The sequence below is a fragment of the Elephantulus edwardii genome, unplaced genomic scaffold (genome assembly GCF_000299155.1).
Source record: "Elephantulus edwardii isolate Elephantulus edwardi_28Jun2011 unplaced genomic scaffold, EleEdw1.0 scaffold00217, whole genome shotgun sequence".
NCBI lineage: Eukaryota > Metazoa > Chordata > Mammalia > Macroscelidea > Macroscelididae > Elephantulus > Elephantulus edwardii.
In genome coordinates this window covers 495,198-508,157 of record NW_006399967.1, presented here as the reverse complement: position 1 = coordinate 508,157, position 12,960 = coordinate 495,198, and the positions used below count along the sequence as shown (strand labels likewise).

General features: G+C 54.8%; 1 protein-coding gene and 1 pseudogene across 3 annotated transcripts in view; one reads left to right on the top strand and one right to left on the bottom strand.

Annotated features, from left to right (window-relative positions):
• Positions 1 to 12,960, top strand: part of FZR1 (fizzy/cell division cycle 20 related 1 (Drosophila)) — a 19,748-nt gene that overhangs the window by 5,116 nt on the left and 1,672 nt on the right. For 2 of the 3 annotated variants that reach the window (XM_006897900.1, XM_006897899.1), the window contains 6 exons: positions 3,766 to 3,831; positions 4,078 to 4,180; positions 4,256 to 4,440; positions 4,876 to 5,109; positions 5,915 to 6,019; positions 12,742 to 12,834. In XM_006897900.1, the coding sequence (XP_006897962.1) occupies positions 3,766 to 3,831; positions 4,078 to 4,180; positions 4,256 to 4,440; positions 4,876 to 5,109; positions 5,915 to 6,019; positions 12,742 to 12,834 (786 nt within the window). Of the gene's footprint in view, positions 1 to 3,765; positions 3,832 to 4,077; positions 4,181 to 4,255; positions 4,441 to 4,875; positions 5,110 to 5,914; positions 6,020 to 12,741; positions 12,844 to 12,960 lie in introns of all 3 variants that reach the window. The other variant, XM_006897898.1, reaches the window with a different exon arrangement.
• Positions 6,060 to 9,206, bottom strand: LOC102860985 (annotated as a pseudogene).

Here is a 12,960-nt window from a genome sequence, read left to right as displayed (position 1 = left end):
ATTGTAAAACAATAAAAGAATTTTTCTTTTACTTTTCCAAAAGGGGATTGTACTGGGGGGAAGGGGTGGACAGGGAGAAAAGTGCGTCAGTGAATGAGTGGAAATCCAAAGTCTGTAAATTTTCATCGAAATTAATAATAAAAAAAATTTAAAAAAATTTTTTAAGAAAAAGATGAGTCCTGGAAGGCACTCAAAATACGAAAAAGAAGGGAGTATCGTCCATGAAGAGAGCAGGAAGACAGAGGAGAAAGAAAAATAAAAAAGGATGTCAGAAGAGCCTGAAAATGACACTAGAGCATCAAAAAGCCAAACAGATGCCGAAGTCAGAGAGCTGAACTAAAGAGTTTTAAAAGGCAGCTCGAGGAGACAAAGCAGAGTATTACAGTGGAACATGCAGGAAGCTGGAACTGGAGAATAAAGAGGAAAGAACTCGCTCGGCTCCGCATTCCTCAAGCTGAGAGAACTGAAAAATACAAGCGGGACACTGGCTGGGGCCTCCCCCTCCCCCAGGCTCAGCCCCACGCCTTCAAGTCCTGCTTTCAGTAAACATTTCCTCAGGGAGCGTCCTGCCCTGTTAGTGTGTCCAGTCAGCCTCGGGCCGACCTGCACTCTGGTCAAGATTTGCATTATCAAGTATTCATTTATATCAGACATCTTAACCTTGTTTGTTGTTGTTGTGTGCCCTATGTACAACAGCCCTAAACTCCACTCTGTCCTGAGCCAATCGCACTGTCTCTGACACTCCCGTCCCGATTATCCCAGTCACTGAATCAATCCACCTCATAGAGGGCCTTCCTCTCCTGTGCCGTCCCTCCACCCTCCCAAGCATGATGTCCTTCTCCAAGGACTGGTCCCGCCTTACAACATGACTAAAGTATGTTAGACGGAGCCTCAGAATCCTTGCCTCCAAGGAGCCACCCAGTTTAACCCTTTCCAAGGACAAATCTGTTTGTTTTCCTAGCAGTCCATGGTATTCTCAATACTCCAGCACCACAGCTCAAAGGCATCAATTCTCCTTCTGTCCTCCCTAATCATTGTCCAACTCTCTGATGCATAACAAGTGATTGCAAAGACCATGGCCTGTATCAAACGCACCTTAGTCTCCAGAGAGACACCATTGCTCTTCAGTACTTTGGAGAGGTCCCTAACAGCAGACTTTCCCATGGCAATGCGCCTTTTAATTTCCTGGCTGCTGGTGCCAAGACTCTTAACCTTAAATGTAAAAAAAATATTTATACAATACAGCTTCACATTACTAGATGAAAAAACCAGCACTATTAGGTCAGAGATGGGGACTTCACAAAGGGGAGCTGTCCTGTCAACAGCATCAGAAGCACAAAACCGCCTCCTGTGTGGTCAGACGTGTCCCCCGCACTCCTAGACCTCTTTCTCTTCATACCAACACCATCTTACTACTTTCTTGGGTCCAAAATCTGATGTCATAGCTCACAGACGACACAGTTCAAAGGTTATAATGCAGGCTAATTGCAGAATGTTTTCAGGACAGCTTGCAAATGTGCTCGCGGCGACTTCAGGCCAGCGTTAGCGAGTTCTCAGTCCTGCCAGTATTGACTTGCCCTCCTTCTGACCGAGTGGTACGGCAAACGTGGGCCAGGCCTCTAGTGAGCTCTTGCTCTGTCTGCGGGTGGGTAGCAGTTCCAAGGTCAGCTCCGTCTCCTCTTGGCTCTCCGTTCTCTGCCTGGACTGTGGCTGCTGCAGCTGCAGTAACTCTTTGTGGCTCAAGAACGTCTCGTTCTGAGGGATGTCCCCCGCATGCCTGCTTCTCCTTTCCTAGTGGTGAGAGAGGCGTCCTGCTTCTGAAATCACTCACATTTATTTGCAAGACAAGCCAGTCCCCTTGTAGGTTGGTGAGATTGTCCAAACCCTTTGTGGAATAGTGAGAGAGCTGATCCCCCAGTGGACAGATAGGCTAACACGCCCTACTCTCATACGCCCGCCACCCCTGTGGTCAAGTCAGATTTGATGGCGAGGAAAGCCATGCTGGAAGGGAAACGCTACAGTGAGCAGATGGGACGTGAGGAGTCGGGTACGTCTGTGGGGTGAGGATGAGGCGTGTGACGAGTGTGTTTCTGTGGGTGTGTCTGAGTGTGTTTGTGGGGTGTGTGAGAACTGTGTTTCTATAGTATGTTTATGGGGCGTGTGAGGAGTGTTTCTATAGTGTGTTTGTGGGGTGTGAGGTGTGTGGGTGTGTGTTTGTGGGACGTGTGAAGAGTGTGTTTCTGTGGGTGTTTGTGGGGCGTGTGAATATGGGGTGTGAGGGTATATTTGTGGGTGTGTTTGCTCCTTTCTGTGGAGGGTGTGACTGGGATGTAAGGAGCGGAGTCGTGATCTTTGAGGGGTAGTGTGTATGTGTGTGGGGGTCTTTCTTCAGGGTCCTTGGAGGAGGGGGCCTGCGGGACAGACATGAGTGTTGCTGGGGGGTTTGAGAACTAAGGCGCCTTCACCAGCCATTGCACCCACCCTGCCCTGGGCTGGCCGACCTCCCGGCTCTGCAGCTCCCCAGGTCGAGGACTCTGAGCCCTCGACTTCACCCTCTGAAGCCCCCAGAGCAGCAGGCTCGTGTCTGAGACCCCAGGAGGCTGTAGCGTTGTGTGGATGGACATTGAGGGCTGGGTGGGTGGAGGGGGAATGTGGGTGCAGTTGGACCCAGGTCCGCAAGATAAGCATGGACGTGCTTGTACTTGGTTCACATGGACACATATTCCCAGCACATCAGATTCTGCTTCTAGGTCTAGGGCCGTCTGTCTTTCTTCCAGTCCCACAGCACTCTCCTTCAGAAACAAGGCTCCTTTTACCCTTACCGTCCTACCAGTGAGGGAGAACCCGGTCAGCAAGGTCCCGCACAGGCCTGGGACGCTTCGTGGGACACTTTCAGGCTTGGTCCCTGCAGATAACCCAACACACGTAACCCTTGAGTACTTCATTGAGTGATCTCCTCTGAATGTCGGAGTGGTCAGATGCAGGGACGGTGGAGAGAGCTTGGACAGAGGACGGATGGGCGGGGAGTAAATGGTGTGAAAGATGGTGGCTGCTGCATGGGGGGTAACTGAGTGGATGGGAGGGTGAGTGAGTGGCTGTGCTGTGTGGATGCTGGAGGGATGGAGGGGGATGGAGGTGGGAGGATGGAGGGGGGATGGAAGGGTGGAGGGGGGATGAAGGGATAGGGGGATGGAGGATGTTTGGATGGTTGAATGTGGTCAGATGAATGGTTAGGTATCTGGATGGATGGGTGTGTGGACAGATGAATGGTAAGATAACTCGATGGGTGTGTGGATGGATGGATGGATGGACGGACGGATGTACGGACAGATGGACGTGTAAGCTGAATGGATATGTGAAAGAATATGTGGTTGTATGTGGACAGATGAACAGGTGTGTGGGTGACATGGGCATGTGAGTGCACGTGGATGCGTGGCTATGTGGTTGGCTGGTTTTGTGAATGACGATGTTGTGTGTCCATCTTGGTGGACAGCTGTGGATCCGGATGGGTGGGTGGTGGGATGTGGGCAGTGCGGACGGGGGGATACGTGAGTTTGTGTGTGGATGGTTGTCTGGATGTTGCAGGGGGTGGTGTGGGTGTGGGTGTGTATACACATGTGGGTGGGTGGCTGTGTGGGTGGACAGCTGCGTGCTCGGATGGTCACGTGGTGAATAGATAGAGGTGTCGCTATGCGGGTAGATGAAGTGGACAGGTGGGTAGGACCGGTGGGACAGGCCCATGTGACTCTTGGCTTCTTTCCCCAGGTGACACGGCTCTGTGACCTGTCGGTCGAAGGGGACTCGGTGACCTCTGTAGGCTGGTCTGAGAGGGTCAGTGGAGGACCCTGTGCTCGTTGGTGTGGGTCAGTGGGAGACAGCCCTCCGAGCAGGGCCTGGCAGTGTGGGGTCTGCCGGGAAACTGGGGCATCTCTGTAAGGTCGTATTCACGTTTGAGTCCTGGTTTCTGTCGCAGCAGTGACAGTGGGCAGTCCTGGTGGTGGAGGCTGTGGGCAGGTGGGGTGCCCAGGGTCCGCGGGCAGTGGAGGAACTGGGCCCTCACCACGTGCTCTGTCCTAGGGGAACCTGGTGGCTGTCGGCACCCACAAGGGCTTCGTGCAGATCTGGGACGCGGCTGCGGGGAAGAAGCTGTCCATGTTGGAGGGCCACACAGCACGTGTCGGTGAGGCCCCGGCCCACAGCGCCCCCGCGGGGACCCGGGTGTGCGGCCTCGGCCTCACCTGCCCCTTCCCTCCAGGTGCCCTGGCCTGGAATGCCGACCAGCTGTCGTCCGGGAGCCGCGACCGCATGATCCTGCAGAGGGACATCCGCACGCCGCCCCTGCAGTCTGAGCGGCGGCTGCAGGGTCACCGGCAGGAGGTCTGTGGGCTCAAGTGGTCCACAGACCACCAGCTGCTGGCCTCCGGGGGCAACGACAACAAGGTATGCCAGGCGGAGTGGCCACCTCGCCGTCACCGACCAGAGCTCTACTTTAGACCAGGGCCTTGACCTGCCCACACTTGCTGGGACAGACGGGCCTCCCCTCACAGTCACCAGCCACCAGTCCACGCCAGAGCAGGGCTGACACCTCCTGGACCTGATGGCACAGGGTGACCTCATCTCAGCCACCGACCAACAGTCCAGCCTAGAGCAGGGCCCTGGCCTTCATCCCTGGGGCCCAGGCCTGACCCCTAGTCTCGGGATCAGCCTGACAGATTGGGGTCACTGACGGGCAGCTTGAGGTCGGCCTGGCCATTGGTGGGTAGGGGCCCAGGCGTAACCCCTGAAGGTTGGGGTCACTGACGGGCAGCTTGGGGTCGGCCTGGTCATTGGGTGGGACCCTGGTCCCCGGCTCACCACCGCCCACCCCGCCCTCAGCTGCTGGTCTGGAACCACTCAAGCCTGACCCCGGTGCAGCAGTACACAGAGCACCTGGCGGCTGTCAAGGCCATCGCCTGGTCGCCGCATCAGCACGGCCTGCTGGCCTCGGGGGGCGGCACAGCCGACCGCTGCATCCGCTTCTGGAACACGCTGACAGGGCAGCCGCTGCAGTGCATCGACACCGGCTCACAAGTCTGCAACCTGGCCTGGTCCAAGCACGCCAACGAGCTGGTGAGGGAGGGCGGGAGGAGGGAGGGCTCGCTGTGTGGCCTGGTCCACGCACATCCACGAGCTGGTGAGGGCGGGAGGGGGGCTCGCTGTGCGGCCTGGTCCACGCACGTCCACGAGCTGGTGATCACGGCCAGTGAGGATGAGAGGGAGGGAGGGAAGGGTCCACTGTGTGGCCAGGCCGATGTATGCCAACAAGCTGATGAGCGAGGGTGAGAGGAAGGAGGGGTTCGCTTTGCGGCCAGGTCCGGTCCACACACGTCCACGAGCTGGTGACTGTGGCCAGTGAGGACGAGATGGAGGAAAGGGCTCGCTGTGTGGCCTGGTCCAGTCCATGCACTTCTGTGAGCCAGTGACTGCAGCCAGTGAGGACAAGGAGGGAGGGAGGGGCTCGCTGTGCAGCCTGGTCCAGTCCACGCACGTCCACGAGCTGGTGACCACAGCTGCCAAGGACCGAATGGAGGAGGGGCTGGCCTGGTCTGGTGGATGCACATCCGTGAACTGTGGCTAGCGAGGACAGAAGGGAGGAGGGGTTCACCTTGTGGCCTGGCCTGGTCCACACACGTCCACAAGCTAATCAGGACGGGAGGGAGGGGGGCTTGCCTTGTGGCCTGGCCTGGTCCATGCACGTCTACAGGCTGGTGACCACGGCCCACGAGGAGGGCAAGGGCCGTTGACCATGACTCTGAGCATATGGTCTGGCTGCCTCGAGTGCTAGGACGGCTCAGGACTTGGTCTGAGGCGTGCAGCTCCATGTGCTGGACTCCAGAGGGACCGTCCTACCTTCTGATTGCTCTCACTCACCCAGGTCAGCACACACGGATACTCACAGAACCAGATCCTCGTCTGGAAGTACCCATCCCTGACCCAGGTGGCCAAGCTGACCGGGCACTCCTACCGCGTGCTGTACCTGGTAAGAGTGTCCCCCAAACCCTCACTTGCCACTTCCTGGCCTAGCCCACCCAGTTCTGTGTCTCAACAAACACTGGTGGACACTCCACAGTGCTTCTAAACCACGACCGTCCACAGAGAAGCCGTGCGCCCGCTGTGGTGTCCAGGCCGAGCACGGGGGTGTGGATGTTTCCGTGGTTCACCCTGGACACACCTCCCTGGGGCCTCTGTCCGGTTTCTGCTCCGGTGACCGCGTAGGACACACTGCATGCACCACAGACTTCCAGGGCAGGGGCCCGTCTGGCTGCCATAGTGACTGGCACGTTGCTGTAACGCTGGGGGCAGTGGTGGTGCTGGGAGCGGTGGCGCTGGGAGCGGTGGCCCGGGAATGAAATCCCAGCTGGGTGGTTGATGGTGGAACAATTTCAGCAGAACGTCCAGAGTGTAAGATAATAGGAAGGGACGTGGCAGGTGGCTCTGGTAAAATCAGACCGTGAGAACTTCAGGGATGACAGTGTGACGTTGTCGGATAGTTAACTTGGACTGTGAGACCCTCGGGTGGAGGTGTGACGTCGTCTGATACGGTGCCGGCAGATGGACCTTGGGCTGCAGACACGGGACCAGGGGGAAGAGTGAGGCAGTGCTCACAGGGCAGCCGGCCGCCTGCCCGGGGTGGACGGGCTCTCAGGACCGTCGTCAGTGACCGGCGTGACGGACTCAGGGCGGAGGAACAGTGGCAGCCCTCCGTGAGTAGTCGGTGTTGACCGCATCGAGTAGGAAGCAGTCCTGCCGAGTGCAGTGAGATGGAGCGCAGCGGCGTCCACCACGTGACCTTACACAGGCGCCGCGTCTGCTGGTTCATGTGGCAGGTTGAAGAGGTGTTGAATTCATCGTCAGAAAACGCATTTTCCGTGTCTGTCATGGACTGTCCCACTGTCAGCGACAGGACCATATCCCTACACAGACAGACAGACAGACCGGTTACCGCCGATCATTCAGACGTATTAGAGGTACAAGCAAGGTGGACCTTTGTCCACGTGTTGGAGCCCGTTTTCACAAGGTGCCAGTCTGGGGGAAAAGCATCAAGCTGGAAACGATGGTCAGAGGAAGCGGACCCTCTCCAGGACGCGCTAACAGAGTGACCAGCAGTGACCTGGAGCTTGCCAGGGATGGTGAGCGTGGTGCAGGCCGAGGCTCGCAGGGCCGGCGGGAGCGCCAGGGGACCCGCCAGCACCTCCCCGCAGCAGGAACAAGATGCAGATGTGCACACCCCCGAGGGAGGGAGGCGTGACGGATGCTCAACTTCACTATTTCTACGTCTTCGGCAGCGTGAAACTGGTCAAGCAGTCGGGACACATTGATAGCCCCACGGTTTGAATGTGATCACGGAAATAAACAAGCATTAGTGATTGGAACGCACAGCCTTGGTGACAGCACTGCACTGGAGCTTGTACGATAGGATTTTGTAGGACCAGCAGTTTAAGTGGTGCAAGTGTGAGTTTTCCACAAAAACAGCAGGTGTCCCTGTGGACTTTGCCAGGTGGAGTGAAACCCAGTGCATCAGGCAGAGGCAGCGGACCAGTTCAGTATCATCTGGGAGACCAAGGAGCTGACTGTGGGGCGGACCGTCACTTGTTCACATGCAAATTCAAGTTGAAGGTTCAGAAAAACAGTTCATGAGAACCAAAGTGAAACCCTGAGTGCACACCCCGGCAGTTAGAGGCCATCTTAGGAGCAGCGGTGACATCCTGAATGCCGCTGACCAGAGCCCTCAAGTTGTGGAGGACACCAGGCGTGAAGAAGCTTCTGTGTCATTCAAAAGCCAGAAAAGACGATGGGTGTCAGGAGACCCTGAAACCTGCCCTTTAATGTAGAGAAGCTGATGTCAAAGGAAGAAGTGGAGAATTAAAATGTTGAGCAGAAGATGTCAGGTTGGGATGAAATGTGCAAAGACCTGACGTTAGATGATCCAACAGACAGACATGCTCAGCATTTCTTAGGATGAAAGAACAGAGTTCAAAAGTGAGCAGGGCCCACTTGGGGAACCAGCGTCACTCTGGGGAACCGTCCCTGTTGACAGCATCCACAACCCAACATCAGTTCTCGTGAGGTCCGACACATTCCCCGCGCTGCCGCCCCTCCTTGTCCTCATCCTGCTTCACGGGGCCCTGAACCTGTCGCACTACCTCATAGACCGTATTGTTGCCGCTGCTGTTGGGGACGTAGAGTCGGAACCGACCCATAGCTGACCCCCCCGGCGGGTTTGAGAGGCCATTAATTGCACAGGAGGAGATTGCCCATTCTTCTCCCGTGCTCACCTTGAACCACGTGCCTTCGGGATTGCAGCGCAGCTTCCTGCCACTGGGCCACCAGAGTCCCTCCCAGAACCATGTTAGAGAAGTCAGAGGCTCGAGTTCAGGTTGGCAGCAAGGTCCAGTCACTCAGGCAGGACAGCTTCGGTAACGTGCCCACAGACCCCTCAGCCTCGAGCCTCGGGGTAGACCAGTGTTACAGAGCTGCTGGCCCTGCCAGCTGTGGCCACCACACCCCAGTCTTCCTGCAGACTTGTGGTTCATGGGGTCGCGTCCCAAGGTCAGCTCTGTCCCTTGCCAGGTCTCTAGTCCTGTGTTGCGGCTGGGGCTGCCGCTCCCATGACCTGGTCTGCGTGACACAGACATTGTTCCGCTGCCTCTTGGCTGGTGGTGAGATTTCCCAAATTCTGCTGCTGCATCTGCTCAGTTTAATGGTGAGACTAGCCAGTGCCCTTGTGGGCAGGCTAACACACCCTGTCCACATGTCCCCACTCGTCCACTTGGCAAAGTCAAAGTCAGTGGCTAGAGAAACCATTTTTTACAGTGAGTACTTGAACATCACAAAATGCAAACCTCAAGTCACGGTAGAGAGTGTTCACAATCTGGATAGAGAGCACACACCCCAAGACGCTGGACTGTGGGGTGGGGAAGGGCTGTGTGATGTGGACTGTGGTGTGGTGTGGACTGTGTGGTGTGGACTGTGGTGTGGACTGTGTGGTGTGAACTGTGATGTGGGCTGTGTGGTATGAACTGTGGTGTGGATTGTGTGGTGTGGGGAAGGACTGTGTGGTGTGGACTGTGGTGTGGGCTGTGTGGTGTGGACTCTGGTGTGGGCTGTGTGGTGTGGACTCTGGTGTGGGCTGTGTGGTGTGGACTGCGTGGGGTGGGGAAGGACATGGCGTGAGCACTGGAGCAGGACTCAGCTGCCCTGTGCAGATGACCTCACATCAGCTCTCAGAACCAAGAGACAGCAGAAGCCTCACACGTGGCGTAAGCAGTGGCGTGTTGGACGGAGAGCTTGGCGTTTCCAGGCTCGAGTCAACACTCGGAGGACCTGTGAAGAAATCAAGACGTCGCATCCGGCGGATCTGCTGCCTCTTTAAAGTGCTCGAGAGCAAGGAAGTCACTTTAAGACTGAGGTGCCCGACTCGAGCTGGGCCACTTCCAGTCACCTCGTCCATGTGAAAAGTGGACACTGAAGAAGACCCAAGAACTGATGCCTTTGAAGTGGTGCCATGAGGAGTATTGAATGTGCCGTGTTGTTGTGTTAAGTGCCGTCGAGTTGTAGGCGACTGATAGAGACCCCGTGAACCAAAGTCCTCGACACTCGGGTGACTTTCGTCCTTTCTCCAGGTCCATAGGGTTTCCTGAGGCAAGCTATTACGGAAGTGGATGCCACTCCTGCTTCCACGCTTGTTTCATCCGGGGAGCTCCACCAGACACTGTCCACTGGGGGTAACTGTTACCCCATTTTACACATCATTGTCACAGGTTCAGCTTCACAGCGACCACGAGTTACCTCTGTACGGCAAGTGGACACACCAGGACTATACGACCTAGAAGACTGAACAAAAAAGGAAAAACAGGCCTAAGGGCCACAGATTAGTCACCCACCTTTGGCTTGGTAGCTTTGCTTTTGGTCCACTAGGCCAACTGGTCTCTCTCTGTGTTATGAAGTGTCGTCAGGTCGTAGGCGACTCAGCGACCCCATGAAAGAAAGTCCTCGACACTTGCTTGCATGACTTTCATCCTTTCTCCAGGTTCATAGGGTTTCTAGAGGCAAGCAGTTTACAAGTGGATGCCACTCCTGTTTCCAAGGTTGTGCCATAAGCTGTCAAAAGAGCAAATGAATCTGCCTTGAAGTGCAACCAGAGCGCTCCTGTGAGGCCAGGATGGCGAAGCCAGGCCTCGGAAAAGGCTTCATGCTCGCGGAAGTGGACGACCGGTGACAGACCGTCTGTGAGAGGGATTGGCACAGGGCCCGCCCAGGAACGTGCTGATGGTGGCACGGAGCTGGGCAGTGTCAGGCTCTCAGACATGAGGTCACTGGGGTCTGTTTCGACTTGATGGCACTTAACACCATGTGTGTGAGTTTTGTACGTATTTTTAGCACATATATGCACGTCTGTCAGAAAATCAAAAGGGCTGAACTCACTCGGCAGTTCTTAAGCTGTAGGAGCTAAAGAACAAATTCAGACCTTGAGTTGCAGTGCAGAAGGATGCTGTGGGCAGACCATGGAATAATATAGGAAACATTAAAAGAAGATGGAAGGCGTACACAGTCCCTGAACCAAAAAGGATTGGCTGACACAGAAGAATGTCTTGAAACAACGTAAGATCAAGAGGCAGTGGTGATGAAGGAGGAAGTTCAAGCTGTTCTGAGGACTTGGGGCAAAAAAACATCAACAAACAACAAAACAAAACGAAGCCCCAGGAATTGATGGAATACCAAGTGACATATTTCAACAAACAGATGCGGCCTTGGAACCACTCACCAGGTTGTGCCAAGAAATTTGGAGGACGACTACCAGGTCAACTGACCAGAAGAGATCCATGTGTATTCCTATTCCAAAAAAGGTGACCCGGCAGAGTGCAGAGTGTGGGAATTACCGAACATTATTATCACATGCAGGCAAAATCCTGCTGAAGATTATCCAGAAACGACTGGGGCAGTACTTTGACGGAGAACTACCAGAAACACAAGCTGGGCTTAGAAGAAGCCGTGGTACTAATTGTCACCAATGTCAGATGGATCTTGGCCAAAAGCAGAGTATCAGAAGAGTACTGATTATTATGGACTGCCAAAAGAACATACAAATATGTCTGCCTCTCAGAGAAGGTGAATCCAGAGTGCTGCTTGGAGGCAAACATGATGAAGCTTCGTCTCCCGTGTTTGGGGCATGTTGCTGGGAGACAGAGATCATGCTTGGAAGGGCGGAGGGTCGGCGAAGGAGGGAGCCGCTGAGCCCGGTCGATTAGCACAGCGCCTGCAGCGATGGCGGGGACCCACAGGACAGGACCGGGTTCAGGTCTGTTGGTCTTAGGGTCGCTGTGAGTAGTACTCAAGTCAGCGCCACCTAACAACGACAATAGTGACTCTGGAGTGATTTGATGAGAACACCTCTGTGCAGCCTTGAAAGATTAGGTGTCCACATCTCTTTCAACAAAATAAAACCTTAAACTTCGGGGGGGAAACCAAACCCCCAACCCAAATTGTGGCTAACCTTGAGGAGAATGGGAATCCCAGAACACTTGATTCTGTTCATACGAAACCTATGCTTGGACCAGTATTGAGTCCTCAGAACAGAGCAAGGAGACACTGCATGGATGCATCCTATCTCCATACCTTTTTAAATCTGTATGCGGAACAGATCACTCATGAGGCTGGGCTTTATGAGGAGAAATGTGGCTTTGGGATTGGAGAAAGACTCATCAACAGCCTACATTTTGCAGAAGACACGGCCTTGCTTGCTGAAACTGAGGAGGATCAGAGGCATTTGCTGCAGAAGGTCGAGGACTGCAGTCTTCAGTGTACATTGAAGTTCAGCATCAAGAAGACCAAGATTCTCACCACTGGGCCAATTGGCAGCACTGTGATGCATGGAGAAGAGATTGGCGCCACAGTCAACACTTTTAACACCAGTGGTAAGGAAATCAAAAGATAAATTGCTCTGGAAAAATCTGTCAGGGACCTCTCCAGAGTGCTGAAAAGCAACGATGTCAGTCTAGACACTAAGATGTGCCTAATCCAGTTACTTGCTGTGTATCAGAGAGCTGGACAGTGACTAAGGTTGACAGAAGAATCTGGTTTTGAGTTGTGGTGCTGGAGAAGAGTCTTGAACATCATGGGTCACCAAGATAACAAATAGGTCTGTCTTGGAGAGGGTGAAATCAAGTTTCTTCTTGGAGGCTAGGGTTTTGAAGCTCTGTCTCGCATACTTTGGGCACGTGGCCAGGTGGAACCAATCCTTGGAGAAGGACATCATGCTGGGAAGGGTGGAGGGACAGTGCAGGAGAGGAAGATTCCGGTGAGATGGATTGAGACAGTAACTGGGGTAATGGAGGTAGGTGTATTGGAGACTGTAAGACTGGCTCAGGACAGGGCAGGACTTAAGAGCATAGGGTCGCTGTACGTGGGTCACTATGAGTCACAGGTGACTTGATGTCACATGACCTTTACATGTGTACATAGAGTTTTCTAATTTGTGTGTATTCCTTTTTCTGTAAACATATGTGTATGCACATTCGGGGTTGAGTTGTATATTTAGTTGGGCTTTTTAAGACAAAAAGAAGTTGAAGCTAGAAGCAGCCCCCTGGCCCCCACAGTTATTCCCAGCTTTTCTGACCAAGGCATCCAGAGAGACCCTGCCCTGCCTGGGCTCAGAGTGTGGGGCTGAGACAGTGAGGGGTCCCCTCTCCCTCCTCTCTGCAGGCCATGTCCCCTGACGGAGAGGCCATCGTCACCGGGGCTGGAGACGAAACCCTCAGGTTCTGGAATGTCTTCAGCAAAACTCGCTCCACAAAGGTAAAGTGGGTCGGTATCGCCGTGCCGACACGTGGCGCCTGCCTGCCCGTCCTCACCCTTGCCCGTTAACCCCTTCTCGCCCTCCTCCCCGCCCCTCCTCGCCCTCCTCCCCGCCCGTCCTCGCCC